Source organism: Sardina pilchardus, chromosome 9, assembly GCF_963854185.1.
Source record: "Sardina pilchardus chromosome 9, fSarPil1.1, whole genome shotgun sequence".
Lineage (NCBI taxonomy): Eukaryota > Metazoa > Chordata > Actinopteri > Clupeiformes > Clupeidae > Sardina > Sardina pilchardus.
This window is the reverse complement of record NC_085002.1, coordinates 14,700,838-14,717,532: the sequence shown is the minus strand read 5'-3', so window position 1 is coordinate 14,717,532 and position 16,695 is coordinate 14,700,838. Positions and strand designations below refer to the sequence as shown.

The following is a 16,695-nucleotide window of genomic DNA, read 5'->3' as shown; positions in this document are numbered from 1 at the left end:
AGAATGTAAGAAACTATTTTAGTACAAGCTTGAGTTACATCACAATAGTTCTATCTTGATAGAATAAAGGCTGTGGTTCTTTTCTAACACCTCTCACAGTCTCCAGGAAGTCAGAAAAGACAATTTGACACCCACTGTGAACCACAATTCTCTTCTCAGAGAGCAGAGACGCTGGCAAAAGGGTTTGGTGGGAGGTATGGATAAAGAAAATATCCCACAAGATTAGTTACGGATAAGAGGCTGATGTAAAGACTAGCACTGTCCCAGAGGTAAAAACTTTTGATGTTACGCTTGGATTGTGTTTTTCCTTTACCCTATTTGTGTGAAGATTGTGTGGAGTCCACTCAACCACCCTTGGCTGTGGCACCATCTCTCGACTCTGTCTGTGTTCTCCTTTTCTTTCACAGCTTTTCAAAAGCCTCACCCTTTTGCTGTTTAGTATCACACTACCAACCCATGCTAACATGCACCACTCATCACGACTCCCTTATCTTTCCTCAGTCTGCCTCGACCGATTTGGACAGTCTAGTGACAGTCTGTGAAGATTCTTGAACGGCAAATTGCGCCACAGCATGACAAGACTGTGTGTGTAAATAAATGTGTGCTCTCTGAGAATGGCAGAATAGCAGCATATGAGCAGCATATGGCAATGCTTGTCTGTGTTAAAGGGCATTACCGGACAGTATGGGACAGTGCAATAATAATGCCTGCAAATATATAGGGAGTTAACAGTGATGATGTATTCACCCAAAAGGACAGGGGTCAGTTTAGGCAAGGCAATTAAAGTGGGGTCTTAATGACTTGTGTTGCCCATGTGGGGTGAAAGGTGAGACTGCCCTAAGTCCCCTTTTGTTTGTCACCATGCCAACCACATGGACATCTATTGATTGATGGCATTGTCAGTGCTGGGCATTGTGCCGATGACCATCACCCCCATTAAAGCAGGCCCTTGATTGGCCGTGCAGTAATTAAGTCCATCTGGTAGTGTCACCCCCCATCACCCCCCCACCCCACCCCACCCCTCTCTCTCTCTCTCTCTCCCTCTCATTCTTTCTTTTCTTGAAACATATTCATTTCTTAATTATCACACAGGTAATAGGCCTTTAATGAGTGGCAACTGAACTGAGATTCATTAAACACACTAAGGTATATAGAGAGAAAAAAAGCAAGAGGCTAATTACAGCAATTGCACTCCCTCCCTCCTCATTAGACTGACCTGGAGGTTGCGGCAGTGCCATGCTGTGGCCTCCCCGTAACGAGGAGACTTGTACGGGAGGAATGTAATGGCCCTGCCCTCTGGAGGGGAACACTGCATACGTGTGTGTGGGGGGGGGGGGGGGGGGGGGTATTTACCCCCATTAAAACAAGCGCCTGCCGGTGAGGGTCAAGCGTCAAGCGAAGGAACTGCAAGGCCTATAAATTCTGTGCTCATTAAAAACAGAATATATATATATATATATATAGTATATACACCCGAGTGTGGAGGTGGTGGAGGATTGTGTTCGGCATCTAAGATTTTCTACATGCTGGAAACGTTTTTTTTTTTTTGTCAGGGAGGAGAAGCAATGTACTATAGAAGCAGACCTCCACTCTATGTGTGATTTGTTCTTTGTTACTGTTCCTTTGTGGACTGAAGGAAAGGGGAAGCGAATGGCTGAGAAGGTATCGGAGCTCTCAGGAGGAGCCTTTTGTATTCCGTTGACTGATAGCCACAGGTGGGTCGGAGTGTTTGTGGCTCTGCGGTAAGGGGCTCCGTTAATAGCTTTGACGGGAAGGATGGATGTTTTTGCTCCTGTGCTCGCATCCAGAAAATCAAGACAAAATGAAAGCACACCGTGAGAAATGGGGGCCTTCAAAAAGGGGTAGCCTTCCCAGTGATAGCCTGGCAGGATGGGAAGGACAATACACAATACACCTAATTACACAGTCCATGGAAGTATACGGAGGCAAAACACAACCGCAACCTCTTCGGTTGAGGCGAGCTCTATTCACCTTGCCACTGGAATCACAGTGTTTTTAAACCGAGGGGACTGAAAATGTCACACCCTCCAACAAGTTTTTGCACCGCTTGAGTCAGTCAGCACTCTTAAAAGTGTGTGTAATAATTCACGAGAAATCACATCAAGTCCCTTCTACAAGGCACGTTTGATCTTCCAACGCACTTTGTGCCATAGTGGCTCTGTAGCAAGTCTCAGCGGCAGCGGAACTCCCCTTAGTCAGAGCACGTGGCCCCGGCGTCGTGTACTGGAGTCTCCATTTCCAAACCTCGCCGCAAAGCGCCGGGCGAGGAACACGCCGAGGGCCGAGGGGGACTCGGCGAAAAAAAAAAAGAAGCATGTAAGGCGCGGAGAGACCTCCGTGACGCCTGCGGTGCCTCGGCTCCGAAAAAAAAAAAAACGTTTCCATAATTTGTGTGAAGCGGACGAATCCTCCAGCGGGCGTGCCCTGAAAGCAAGGAGCGCCTCGGCTTATTTACGGCACTAAATAACCGTGACCAATTACAGCTTTTCTCTAGGCCCGACCAAGAAAGCCACAGCGGCCTCCTTACCGCCCATAATCCAATTCTGCTGGAATGCCTTACAATAATGACACCCTGGAAAGCGCTTTTGACTGTGCGAAAGCCCAGGAGGCAGGAGGGAAGAGAGAATAGAGAAAGCGAGAATTCCTTGGCTGCATCATTCTGATGCAATTGCCTTGATGAACTCGGACTTCTCTCACACATCTGATGAATGATGTAAGTTGGTATGATCCAGGCCTGGTGAAAGCAGCGGGTCATTTGCGCTAACAAGTGTTTTGTGAAGATTTCCGTTTCTCCACACTAGGAACAGCCAGCCATCAATAACAAGCCTAACCGGAAAGAATGAGGACAAATGATATGGTTAGTGCACGAGTGGAATTAGTCTATAATGCTATCCTCGTCTACATTCCTGACTTGGTTGATTGTACCAAAGTCTGTAAAAAGTTACTACACAGATCATGGCACAGGCACATGAGCCAGAACACATGGGACACATATCATCTGTAGAGTGAAGCCAGGGTGCAACAGGTAACAGATACCCTCATAAATAAGGGCAAAACTTCACTAGACCCCAGCACAGCACCATTTAGTATACATGTCAGGGACACCTACAGCGCTGCTCTGACTGACAGTGATAAAAGTTTAATGCACTTCCAGTCCTGTGTGTTTGGCCTAACACCTAAAAGGTGCAGGAGTCCAGCAGGTGCTAAAAAAGCATAGCCACTTCACACGAGGTGCATGCTGAACCCACTATGGTTGAGGAGAGAGAGAGTGTGAGTGAGAGTGAGAGAGAGAGAGAGCGAGAGGGAGAGTGAGAGAGAGACAGAGGGAGAGAGAGGGAGAGTGAGAGAGAGACAAAGAGAGAGAGAGAGTGAGACAGAGGGAGAGAGAGAGGTAGGGAGAGAGAGGGAGAGAGAGAGAGAGAGACCAGTCTAGCGCTCTCTCCATGCATGTGACTGTGCGTGGAGGTACCCCTTCACTTCAGTGGCACTTGTTATTTGTCACAGCTTTATCAAGTCATGGTCTCCTCTCAGTCTCACACCAGATGAATAGCCACCTTCTGGCCTCATCAAGGCCGGACACAGCACTTCATCACGCCACCCCCAACCCCCCCTCTCCTCCACCCCCTTCTCCTCCCTTCCCAAAATGAGGAAATATCCCCAGCAGCCTGGGAGCAAGGCGGAGTTGATTAAGAGGCGAGGGGGAGGTGGACCGAGCGAGGAGGACAGCGATACCCATCACGACACGAAGGCTGGCAGCTGATCTGCCAGCCTTGAAATATTTCCCAATTAGAGCAACAGAGCGCTGATCGACTTCTCAGCGCCAGAAATAGAGGATACAAACTTGCCTAAAATTCTTTTAAACTCTGGGCAGATCAGAACCAGTGTGTGGTGTGATTAAATTAGAAGCTATTCTGCTTTGTGCACATAAGCGCTCCATCCTATTTCATATTGCCAGCTAAAAACTCATTAACAGAAACTGAAATAATTCCAAAAGTGATTTCTCCATTTAAATGGCAATAAAGAAGGAGTCCAGATAATTCATTCTCTATTACATTCTTTGCCAAAAATCCAATTAAATAGCATCTCATATTTTTTCTCTGTAAAAGTCTTCTTTTTGAGAGACAGTTGCAGGTGGATCAGAGGCCCTTTTCATATTAACTATTTCTTGAACAAGGATCGTTATGAGGCTTTCATAAACTTAAACATGATTTAGTTTACCACTGATTCAATATTTCTGGAAATTTAAGGAATCATATCACTTCATTTTATATGAATGAACCACATTCCTTACATGCCTTACATGTTCAGTGAGTTAGCATGTTGTGTTGCTACCACAATGCAGACATGTGCGTTTCCTGGACAAGCTTACAGTTTTTCTCGATTGTTAACACGCATTTTCTGAAAACATGCCTCATATTCTCAGAACTCTACACACAAATCCATAACAACACACACAATGGGCAAAACTCCACAATTCTCCTGCAAAATGACACTTAACCTTCAAAACAATGTAATTTCTCCTCAAAATGCTCTTTTGTTCTCAAGAGACACACACAAACCATCATATATCAAGACACTTATAAGGACCAGTTGAACACTGATGTGCTCAGTGTAAAACACTGCGATGAATTGAAAACACTTCTTCTCCATTCATTATAATGACTTGGGCCTTTTTTTGTTCAGTGTTACACTACAAACAGTACTACAAACAGTAGATTAGCTGATACAGTAAGTTGATATGCTTACCCTATCAATATTTTGAAATATCTCGTTGTTTTCTATTATTTTTCTTTGTATTTGCCGTAATGTTATGCCGTTTTTTGTAGGACAATGCTCATGATTTCAGTTTCCTGTTCAGGAGACAGAAGCCCTTGTGTTGGTAATCTTGAAACATACTTTATATCTTAATACTTTATACATACTTTATATCTTAATACTTGAAACATACTTTATCTTTACAGTCCTACAGAACAGCCCACAGGCAATACTGTACTACTGTGCTCATTGAGCTGTATTTTACTGTCCGGTACTGTACTGTATTGATACGCAGCACTGCAATGTTGTAGTGGCTTGGATCTCATCAGAGATTACGGTCCTTGGCCTCCCCATCCTCCTCCTCTGACTCTGCCTCTGCCTGTACTACTATACTGTATACTGAAGCTCTGATTGCTAATTGTAAGACTGTGTGACAGGAGTTTGCCCATCTGATGAGTCAGTGTGCATGGTAGGGCAGTTAGCTTTAGAATTTGAATGGCAGTGTGTTCTTTGTGAAAACAAGAGATTTTCTTCATGAGAATTGTGTCTAATGCACAGAATTGTGTGTAGTGTTTTGAGAACAGTGTGTTATAAAACTGCAATTTGAGTGTAAAGCAGAAATTGTGCTTATAGTTCAGCAGAATCGTTTCAGGAGGTTGGTGCATGAGCTACATATTATGAGAATTGTGTCTCAAGTACCAGAAATTGTGTGTAAACAATTGAGAAAAACTGTAATTAATGATGAATACCCTAATGAAATGGGGAAGATGTGACTGTCCGTGACGGCACTTCCTCACCGGAGACTGATGGATGTTTCATGGCACTTCCATGCCTACTGCCAGCTTCCTATATCAATTCTTCATGCTAGGCTGTCACTAGGTAATGAGGCTCGGTGGGCAATTCCTCCTCCAGGGATGGTCCTGGGCAACAGGGGAGGGTGCCACGCGGCAACCCTCTGTGAACACCAGGTTGGCACTGGTTTAATTACACATGTGCTCTGTATGTGTGTGTGTGTGTGTGTGTGTGTGTGTGTGTGTGTGTGTGTGTGTGTGTGTGTGTGTGTGTGTGTGTGTGACTGAGTGTGTGAGTGAGAGAGAAAGAGGGAGAGAAAGTGAGAGAGAGAGAGAGAGTGTGTGTGTGTGTGTGTGTGTGTGTGTGTGAGAGAAAGAGAGAGAGAGAGAGAGAGAGAGAGAGAGAGAGAGAGAGAGAGAGAGAGAGAGAGATAGGTGTCTCTGTTTGCCCTCAGAGAGTTGGTGTGCCACTGAGTGCTACTGGGAGGACAGCACACACAGAGGGGGACTTTGGACTCCTCGCAGGGATCCCCAAAGATCTGAGGCCCAGTAAACAACCCAACCCACACATAAGTCCATGTGGCCCACGTACCGAGGGTCTCCATCTCCACAGGGTTCATCTCTCTCACGCACTCACACCACACCTCCCTGAGGCCATCACAACTTTTCTGGACTGAACCAATTAGTAGTAGCAAGTGAAGGCGTTATATAAATAATGATTCATGAAATTCAAGCTGTAAGTAACAAACTGAAATACGTTTTGCAGTGAATATTTATGAGGATTTATGAGCTATGATTTATATAAGCTTTTAAGAGAAATTTAAAATAATCTATTTTTAATGGATTGTTGGTCCATTACTGTAACTGAAAAAATGGCTGTTCAACTTAAAACTTCCAACAGTAAATACTATTATATTAGGAGCACACAAACCAAATACAGAAACATCAACAGTAATTCTATCTTTTCTTCTCACTGCACCGAGGTTAAGACGATTGTTGAACATCATCTACAAACAAATATGGCTTGATATTTGAAATGTTCAAACAATCCACAGAAACACTAAAGCAATAATGCAAACACATTAGGACTGCATTGGAGCAATCAGTACGCTTTGGCTTTTTTTCCCCTGTCTTCAAGGGGATTACCAGTAAATCACTTGCACACAGGCTCCAATACTCCACTGAAAGAAAACTAGGGAACATCAATCACTAGCACATCCAGGCTGTTGTGTGTGTACTCCCGAAAAATAAACACACCATGTGTCGCCCCGGCAGGCCTGCCGAAAGCGAACCTCTGCATGGCTGATGATAATTGAAAATTCCAAGTAAACAGTAAGAGGATTACAATTTTGGCACACGCCAACCACTCTGAAAGGCATGTTTACAACTGATGATTAATTTCCTTGAGAAAAACACCAATGTCCAGCTCACTCCCCAGGGCCATTAAGGAATGATTACATACAGTTCCAGCAGCACCAACAAAACGTGTTGATCTTTGTAAACTATAAATCATACAAAACTATTAGTAAGTATTACAAGACTCAAGGACACACTGAATGGACTAGCCACTTTTTCACTTGTCAACAAGCCAGGTTGTAAGACAAATGTCAGATTCCATTAATAGGATGCTCTGAATTTTCTGTGCACACCAGTATGCACCTGTTTTAAGCTACAGATAGATAGATAGATAGATAGATAAATATTCTTCTTGCGTCATACAGCTCATCAGATAGACAGACAGACAATGGCCTCAGACAACAGACAACAGGATTACTAAGCACCCCCACGCCCTCCCACCCAACCACAATTCACAACACCAAGTTTCTCGCTATAAAATAGTAAAGTGCAGTGTCATTAGTGTGCTACCTATAGGTGCAACATCATCAGTGACCAAAGGGCAGTATCATCACACAGGAAGTGGATCAAGTTATTCTCCCTAAGTTATTCAGTAGTGTAACTGCTGGTAGGAGTAAATGATTTGCGAGCCTGGTGAGTTTGTAAGGAGGACGGCACCCTATATCTTGTGCCTGATGGCAGCACCTCAAAGGTCTGGAATAGGGGATGCAACCCTTCACCACAAATTGCCTGTCCTTTCCTCACCACCCTGGATTCGCAGATCGTGGTCAGAGAATTTAACTTATTTCCAGCAATCTTGCTGACCATGTTAACTAGCCAGTGTAGGCCTAGTGTATTTTTGTTTGTCACTCACAGTCAAAATACCAAGCAATGGAGCAGAAAGTTAAAATAAAGTTAAAAAAAAGAGCCATACCATCATGTCTCTCTCTACTTGACAGTCTCAGCTTCCGCATGAAATACAGTCGCTGTATACCCTTTTTATAGATGGCATTAGAGTTGGAATTCCATGATAGTATTGACACTCTCCTAATCCCTTGCCCCTCCCTAATCATATGCTAGTGGGTCAAACACCCACTTCTAAAGTCAAAGTTTTCTTCGTGTTTAGCAGAAGACTGCACCATTCTGTAAACTGATCTACCCAAACCCAGTAGTTGGTTTCATCTTTCCTGTATCAAACCTACAATCGCTGTATCACCAGCAAATTTGATTGATCCGATGTGTTGCTCCTGATTTCATTTGTATACAGGGTAAATAAGACTGGAAAGATTGTGCGTCCATGTGTGGAGCCTCCGTGTTTGCAATGGGAGAAGACACTGCTTGCACTGTTTGTCCCATGGTTTGTCCAGCAGTGACCCCCATCAACTCATAACAATGACAATGTCTTCCAAGGGTGCCAACATCATACCTACCCTTCATGACTCCTCACAATTAAAGTCAAATGTCCTTAGACAAGGTCAGCATGTCAAATCCCTTGGGGACAGTGGAGGAGGCCAGGATGCACTGAACCTGGTTCTGATGTATTCCTCCTGTCTCTCTGTCTTTGCCAAGGACAGAATGATGAAGCCCCTAGCTTCTGCTATTACACATGGGACCTGGGGGTGGGGGATACTCCCCTTGCCTTTGACTGCCACTGACTTCGACCTATGCAAAATCACAACTTTAAGCATGGTGATGGACATTTTGGAAGAGCACTGATCTGGCAAAGCCTAGATTTAATTATAGTATGGTTAAAAAGCACAATGGGGAATTTCTTTACTCTATCAGACAAAGCCATGGTGTCTTGGAAATTGATGGATTTGTAAATATTGTTGCAATAGAGTGGTTTGCTTTAACAAGATTTTAAAAAATAAATAAAAAATCTAATATTTCCACTAACTAGATATAGGATTCCCCATTAGTATAGCCAGATGTCCAATCATCTCTTGCCGACTGACTTTTCAGGTTGTACCTTATGTGTACCTTTGTATGGAGCTCCAGAGATGATTTCACATATACGATAAAGTTAACTTGGCAGATAATGGATGAATATATTTCATTTATACGACTGATTGATCAAAGTGATGAACTGAAGCGGATGAGGATGCTTCCTGAGCAGGTCCGGGGGGAAAAATCACGGTATTATGCAATAAATCCATCAAAAGTAGCTGCTAGCCTAATCCAATCTATACAAAACTGATTAGAAACAGAGCACTTTCATTTTAATGTTTTATTTTCAAATTATGTGCAATGTGAAGTTCACAGTAAAGATCAATTAATAGTTACCAAAGTTTCATATCATACAACCAAGCAAACAAAAGTGAAAAAAAAAAAAAGTAAAATAGAAGGAAGAACTCACTGGTGTTTTCCACCCAGCTGTGGATTCTCAAGAAAGCTTTGTGAGCCAAACAAAGGTAGCACAAGCTCTATAGCATTTTGCATGAAAAGCAGGCAATAGCACAAGGTGAGTTTTATCTCTTATGAAGCTTTTTGTACAACGGATGACTGGTGTTTGCTGAGAAGTTAATGTACGGAGTTAATATCTGTAATGCTTTGTAGTTTATACTGGTACTGTGGAGATGCAATCCAAAAAATAGAGAGTTAAAACTTTATAATAGCGTATGTGATTTTGCTTGGAGAGTATTTTTTTCCTTTTTTTTTTTAAACCCCAGAGCAAAATCTTTCACATACCAAACCTACGAGTAAATATAGAAAAAGAAAATAATACACCCATCAGAGACATACAAACAAACAACCCATCACATCTATTGTTCAAGTTGGGAAGGTAACAAACAGGGTTTGTTAAAAAACAAAAAAGGAAAGAAAAAGGGGAAAAAAACCTGTGCAAGTACAGCAAACATATGATACAGTATAATACACATTTAAACAAATGATTTAAATACAGTACTGTGTTTAACAATAGAAATCCTGAGAGTTGTCCGTTGCTTCCGGTTCCTGCATCTCTGAGCTTTTTTTTTTTTCAGCGGTTCACATGGGGTGAGGAGGCCATGGGCGGGTCGAGAGGTTCTGAGGTGCCCACAGTCCCCGCCCCACTGAGTCACATGATCGTCGCCAGTCACCGTAGTTGCTTCCCGCAGAGCCTTGTATCTGGCAGGGACGGCAAAGCAATGAGGGGCAGATGACCGCAAAGCCAGGCTGTGATCCGTCTATGTTGACTGTTTTCAAATCTTTTCGCAATCGCTTGCTATACATGGCAAAACTAAAATCTAACATTTCTTTTTTTTTTTTTTGTGAAACAGAGCTTTGAGGTTTTGAGTTCTGCTTTCTCCACAAGATTGCTTTGTCATCTGATTGAAAAGGACAGCCTCCGCTATTCACAAATAAAACAAGGAGGATGTAGTGCAAACTCAGGACCTGCAAGAACCTGCATATGATCAAAAACAAACAAACCAAAAAAAAAAAAATGTTGCGCTACAATAAGGGACGTTACCCGATGGCTGTAATCGTCACGTAATTCTGTACAAGATTGTCAAATAAGCAGCACCAAAAGTTTCTTCCTTTTCGGTATTCGTATTCCACGAAGTTAGAATGCATGGAAATAGACACACACAGCTCAGGATGCTTCTCAATCCTGACTTACGTCTGTGGAAGGGGTGGGGGGGTTGTGTGGAATAATTTGCAGTGGCAAGCCGTTCTTAAAAGTGGAAAAAATGATTCAGTGCAACAATGAGTAAGACTTCAGAGGGGCTCCGCTTGCTACTCCAACAGGCAAATATCACGCAGCCGGCATTCTGTCTCCAGGCCTGCTTTGTTTTATCTATAGGCACAATGACATCCCAGAGGGATTCTGCACTTTACGGACTCCCAAGGACAGGACTTCAAAACCACCCTTCAAAAGCTCACACAGATCACGTCGATTTGTCAAAATCAGCACCAAACATTTAGCTTGCAACAACTGTTAATGCACTTTCTCGAAGAAGTGAGGAATATGTTTTCGTTCTTTCAGGCCTAGCCTATCCCTTCGCCCCTTTCCACACAATTTCAGCTTCTACTGTTATTGCTACGAGAACTAAACGTTCCAGACCACAATGGCGCATTTCGCAGAATGCATTTTTGGCCTTTGAGATGCCCTGTCTGAATGCAGATGTTTTGTTTGTTAGAGTCCGAGGCATGTCCACAGAGAGCCACCTGCGGAGAGATGACCACTCAGACCCAACCACTTTAAAAAATAATAATAAATGAGAAAAAAAAAAAAATCAACACCCCTCTCTCCACAATCTTCCCTTCACTCCCTATCAGACAGGCATGGTGCTTCTGTCAGCAAAACCTATTGCCTGTTCTGGATCCTCTCCACACACACACACGCACACACGCACACACACCTCACAGCTACCCATTCAGCTGTACTCATCATATTTTTCTCTACTCCAATATGGAGACTATGTAACTTCTTTCTAAAGATGTTCTGGCTGGTGTAAGTTGTTTTTCATGAAAGATTTGGATTTTGAGTAAGACCCACAATGTCCACCATACTGATTCACAAAACAAAACAAACTAAAATAATCTCAAAATAAACCCACACACTCATTCAAAACATAAAATATGTGATATATAGCAAACTTGTGAGACATACTGCAAACACATACATAACCAATACATATATATGTATACACACACACGCATTATATATCTATATATATATATGAGAGAGAGAAAAAGAAAGAAAGAAAAAAGAAAGAAAGAGAGAAAGAAAGAAAGAGATAGAGAGAGAAGGAAAAAAAGAAAAAGAAAGAGAGACAGAGAGAAAGCCTGTCTTATGAAAAAGCATGATGAGGGGTCTCTCGCACATCTTGGCAATGCAACAGAATGCACCAAAATGATAACGCACACCTATCACAACCAAACACACTCAAATGTAAAACAAACATCTCAAACTCAATCCTAAAATGAATGGCCACGCATTAGGAGGCATGGCAAACGTCACAAAACATTAAAATGAAAAACGGCAAAAATTACTTGTCTTTTTTTTCTTTTCTTTTTTTTCTTTTTTTCAACCTAGCTACTTAACAGAGAGCACACCCGCTCAACATACCCGTATGAGTACACATAGCTATATATTCTTTCATATATTTGCTTTTTGTACTTCTGGTGTCAATGCTCTGCACCAACTCATTTCCAGAGGGTGCCCTGTTAACGGCCTCAACACTGCATGCCAACAAAACTGAAGGAAAAAACAAAAACACCAAACCAACGGTCTCAAACCTAGAAGAATGACAAATGGCTCAAACTCATGTTTTGCAAACCATATGATAATTGCACTTATGATTCATTGTACGGCTGTAAAAGAAGTAATCGTGTGGGTGCCCTGTGCTCGCTGGACAGGCATCGACAACGGGCACCTTTAGAAGAGTGTACACCCACAACAACAACGACGACGACGACGACAACAACAACAAAAAACGCCGTCCTTCGGACACTCAAACACTTTTGTTTAAGACTTTAGAAATCCTGACGGTCTCTTGACCGAGACGCTCGGAGCAGGGCATCATCTGATCCCCTGTGGCCGAGTAGCACCTCAGGCATGCCAAGGGTGGCAATTACCCCCCTCCTCTCCCTCCCCGCTGCATCAGAGCACTTTGAGAAGACACTGTGGGTAGAGTTTGGCCACCACGCATTCAAAATGGCGGCCCAGGTCCCAGAGGCGGTCGGGCGTCTCGTAGACCTTCTTCCACTGGTCCGCCTCGTCGTCGTACTGGTAGAGGGAGTTCTTGCGGCTGGTGCGGAACACGTGCTCCTCCACCATCACCTGCGTGGCGCGCACAAACAGGTGCAGCTTGCCGCCAAGCAGCAGGGCCTTGATGTAGGGGCTGGTGGCCTGGTCGAAGGGCAGGTCGTGCCGGTGGCTCCAGCCGTTCTGCTCGATGTCGTACACCTCCACGGTGAAGGTGCGCTGGTGGTTCCTGCAGACGCCGGCGATGTAGTAGATACAGTTCCTGTGCAGCACGGCCAGACCCTGGCTCCGCGGGATGCTCATGGGGCTCAAGTGGCCCCAGTAGTCCTTCCGAGGATCAAAGAAGAAGAAGTACTCCCCTGCAAGTGAATGACTCCATGTTAGAAGAGGGGGGAAAAAAGACAACCCAAGTAGGTCAGGTGGTAACATTGAGTTTTTCCTGTAGGGCAGGTCAAAGCAGTAACCTTATGCACAATACAGTCAGTACTGTAACTTCAAGTTCCTCTTTACTCTATTCCTCCAACTCCAGTGACCACATTTTTTTCATCTAATAATTATCTAACCGAATTCTCATCCAACTCACAAACCATGCACATGCTCACATTAGGCTGAAATAAGTAAGAAGGCTGCTAAAAGTGAAAGATTTAATGATCGAGCAGTGTAGGTTCTAACTGAGCGTTTGTATCACTCTCACCTTGCAAGACGTAGATCCTTTCCTTATACTCCACAGCACTGTGAAACTCCATGGCAATGGGCATGGGGCTGACGGCAGTCCAGCAGTTGTCGCGGGCGTCGTAGCACTCGACCGACTTGAGCGCGTTGCGCCCGTCGCCCTCGTAGACGCGGCCTCCCAGCGCGTACAGCTTCCCGCAGCAGTGCACCAGCCGGCAGCCGATGCGCGCCCGCAGCAGTGGCGCCCGTGGCAGCCAGCGGTTGTTGGCGTGCTCGTACTGCCAGAAGTCGCTCTCCGCCCGGTGGTCGATGCACACCTCGCTGTTGCTGGGCCGGTACCCGCCGGCGATGTAGATGTCGTTCTCCGAGGTGACCAGGATGCCCACCTCGCGGAGGTCGTTGGGCGGCTTGCACAGCTTGTACACCTTCCCCGTGGCCGTGTCCAGGCAAGGCACCGTCTGCTTCTTCCCTGAGTGCTTGTGTGCCGCGTCGAAGCAGATCACCATCTCGGAGGCGGTCATGCCCAGCCGCTGCGGGCACCCGTTGGTGCCGTTGAGGTGGCCCTTGTCGACGGGCTCCTTGGGCATGGCGATCGCCAGGGCCGGCGGGATGCGGCTGCGGAAGGCCTCGTCCAGCAGCGGCAGGCGGATGCACTTGGAGAACACCTCGGGCAGGTGAGTCTGGCGCCCCTCCCGGTCCTGCTCCAGCCAGAGCACCACGCTCTCGTACACGTGCTCCTCCTTGGTCACGTTCAGGTCGTCGCTGTTCAGGATGCCCACCAGCTGCTCTTTGGTCAGGTGCAGGAACTCCTGCTCGCCCACCACGCACAGGAACTTCTTGCGGATGTAGTCCTGCGAGCGCTCCCGCAGCTCCTGGTGCCCGTACGCGTCCGCAAACATGAACACGCCGATGCAGTTCTGCGGGTCCAGGCGGCTGATCATGAACTGGGCACACTGGTCCTGCAGTGCCGGGATTTGGAAGATGCTGGCGGCCGTGAAAAGCGCCTGCACGTTGGACTCGGAGAGCGTGACGCGGGACGTGTAGGCGTAGTCCAGGACCAGGTGCATGGACTCGGATTCCACGCCAACGATGCGCACCTCGCGCTGGCTGCTCTCTGTAAGGCCACTTGTGAACATGGATCTGCGATGGAGAACAAGTGAAAGACTCTTAAGTTTCAGATCAAAGTGGGCAAATGCAAAGCTACCAAAGACTACCATTATAATATATATGACCAAGGCTTTTGATTTAAGTATCTTTCATTCTAGATCAACATCTAAAACAGAGTATTTCAAGTTTATGTAAAGCTAATTACTTGTATAGCTATTTTGATCAGCTTTGGCAGCTTTTCCATACTGATGTTTCACTAAAGCCACACTTACCTGAAGTAAGGGCTAATGGCGGCCAGGACATTTCTGTGACAGGAAAATGTCTTGCCATGGTCCACCTCCACAACGATATCTGTCAACTGTGCTTCATCATACAGGACTTTCAGCTGCTGAAGGACGTTGCACGCATGAAGAGCGTCTACCCCATTGAAGCTTGTATTTGCTGGAGTTCCATTCTGCACTTGTAACAGCTTTCCGACCTCTGAAGGTGTCAACATTTTTTTTAAAAAAAGACGACAACAATCCATGTCAATGAAATACATATACATAAGACACATTTGTGAGATGAAAACATGTGTGTACATTCTATATAGGAAACTTTTCAGTCGCCAGTGTGTACCGACATAGTAGCAGACCTTACTGTGCTCAGAAGGCTGATTATGGCTTATGGCTTATGAGACAACCTTTGAAACCTACATTAATATGCTTTACCACAAGTGTCAACTTCACAGCACCCCATATCATCGAAACATATCATCGAAGGGTGGCGAAATTAAACAGTAGATATTTCTGACAATGTGAGGATCACAGCTGGACATAAACATGCGCTCCATTAATCAATCAAAGTTAATACGTGCTAAACACAAACTTCAAGGATAGTGTGTTCAACACAAGCAGTGAAATGCATTAGAAACCGCTGAACTTTCCGATTCGACTGATAAGTCTGAGAAAGTCTTCCCGATTTTACACAATCTGCCTGACCTGACAAAACAAAGGACATGTGGCAATGAGGTACTTGAGTCAGCGGATTTCAACAGCTTGCTACATAGCTTGCTGGCTAGCCCTAAAGCGTCAAACCAGTTTGCAACTACTAGCACAATACAAGTGATATCAGCTATCTGGCTAACTAACGTTAGCTTCCAATACAGCCAGCTAGCTAATGTGTTTACGGCTTGCAGTGCTGTTACGATAGCAAAGTTATGCAGCCCGACTCAGTGAAGTTAGAGTTAGATAGATTACATAAATGACGCTAATGTTGATCGAACAGGCAAGACAGTAAGATGCTCCACATGTTTGACTTGCTAAATTATCAACACCAGAGCTATTTGAGCAACAAGGTACTAAGCAGCTCCTATTTGCTAATCCGACTGGACCAAGACGTTCAAAAGTTAGCAAGCTAACACTAGCCAGAAATGGCTAGCAAATACTTTGGTGGCTATCGATTTGCATTAACGTTACACTAATCACACTGCCTGATACATATTACATCGGGAGATTGACAGCACAGGGGCCAAATACAACAAGGTGAAATGTTTCTGAATCTCAAAAATGTAACAAATCAGGCCGGGTGTTAATGTTCAATGTTTACACAAACGGCAATCATGGTTGGCAAGTTAGCCGGCTAGCTAGCTATCGAGCTAACAGCACACTTTTTAACTGATACAACCATTCATTTTGAGTTGGTCAATGTTCCGTTAAATTAGCATATGTGTCAACAGATTTCACGATGAACACATTCTTAATCATACATTAAACTTTCTGAATAATTTGTAAATGTTTAAAATGTCATGATACGTTTAAATTTTAAGTGAAACAATCAAGAAGCTCAAACCTCCCCCGGCAGCCATTCTCGCCCAGTCTGTCTCGCTGCAGATGGTAAAACCAGACGTCACCAGTGGATCTGAGCCCCGGAAACAAGCACTAGCCAATCATTTCTGTCGAAGTGAAAAAATTAGCCAATGGCATTGTACTCCACTAAACTTGGGGAAAAAAATATTTCGACACAGCAACAATGTTGGCATGTGAAGGCTACAGGTGCCAAAACGAACCCTGATCAATGATTTCTTACTACAACCTAGCTTAATCTTGATTTATGATAATGACCATAATAATCTCTATGCAGCCTACTCACTCTTACTCTCACTCACATGCAACATATGTTTTGAAAAAAGAAAAAAGTCTATCTCTAGTCGAGCATGAAAGCATTCCCACAAAATGTGTAGGCTTAGCCCACCCCACCACATATAAGGCAGTTTGTTATTTAAAGACATGTCTACAGTAATTTTCTCTGTATTAGCCGCATTGTGTATAGTCCGCAGGGCAGTGT

General features: G+C 44.4%; 1 protein-coding gene across 1 annotated transcript; it reads right to left on the bottom strand.

Moving 5' to 3' along the window:
- Positions 1–9,120: 9,120 nt before the first annotated feature.
- On the bottom strand, positions 9,121–16,266 carry kbtbd8 (kelch repeat and BTB (POZ) domain containing 8). The gene is made up of 4 exons (XM_062545890.1): positions 16,201–16,266; positions 14,643–14,850; positions 13,286–14,403; positions 9,121–12,950 (listed from the first exon to the last, which is right to left on the bottom strand). Exons 1-4 carry the CDS (start codon positions 16,214–16,216, stop codon positions 12,487–12,489), a joined length of 1,806 nt encoding a protein of 601 aa, XP_062401874.1. The 5' UTR covers positions 16,217–16,266; the 3' UTR covers positions 9,121–12,486.
- Positions 16,267–16,695: the final 429 nt, after the last annotated feature.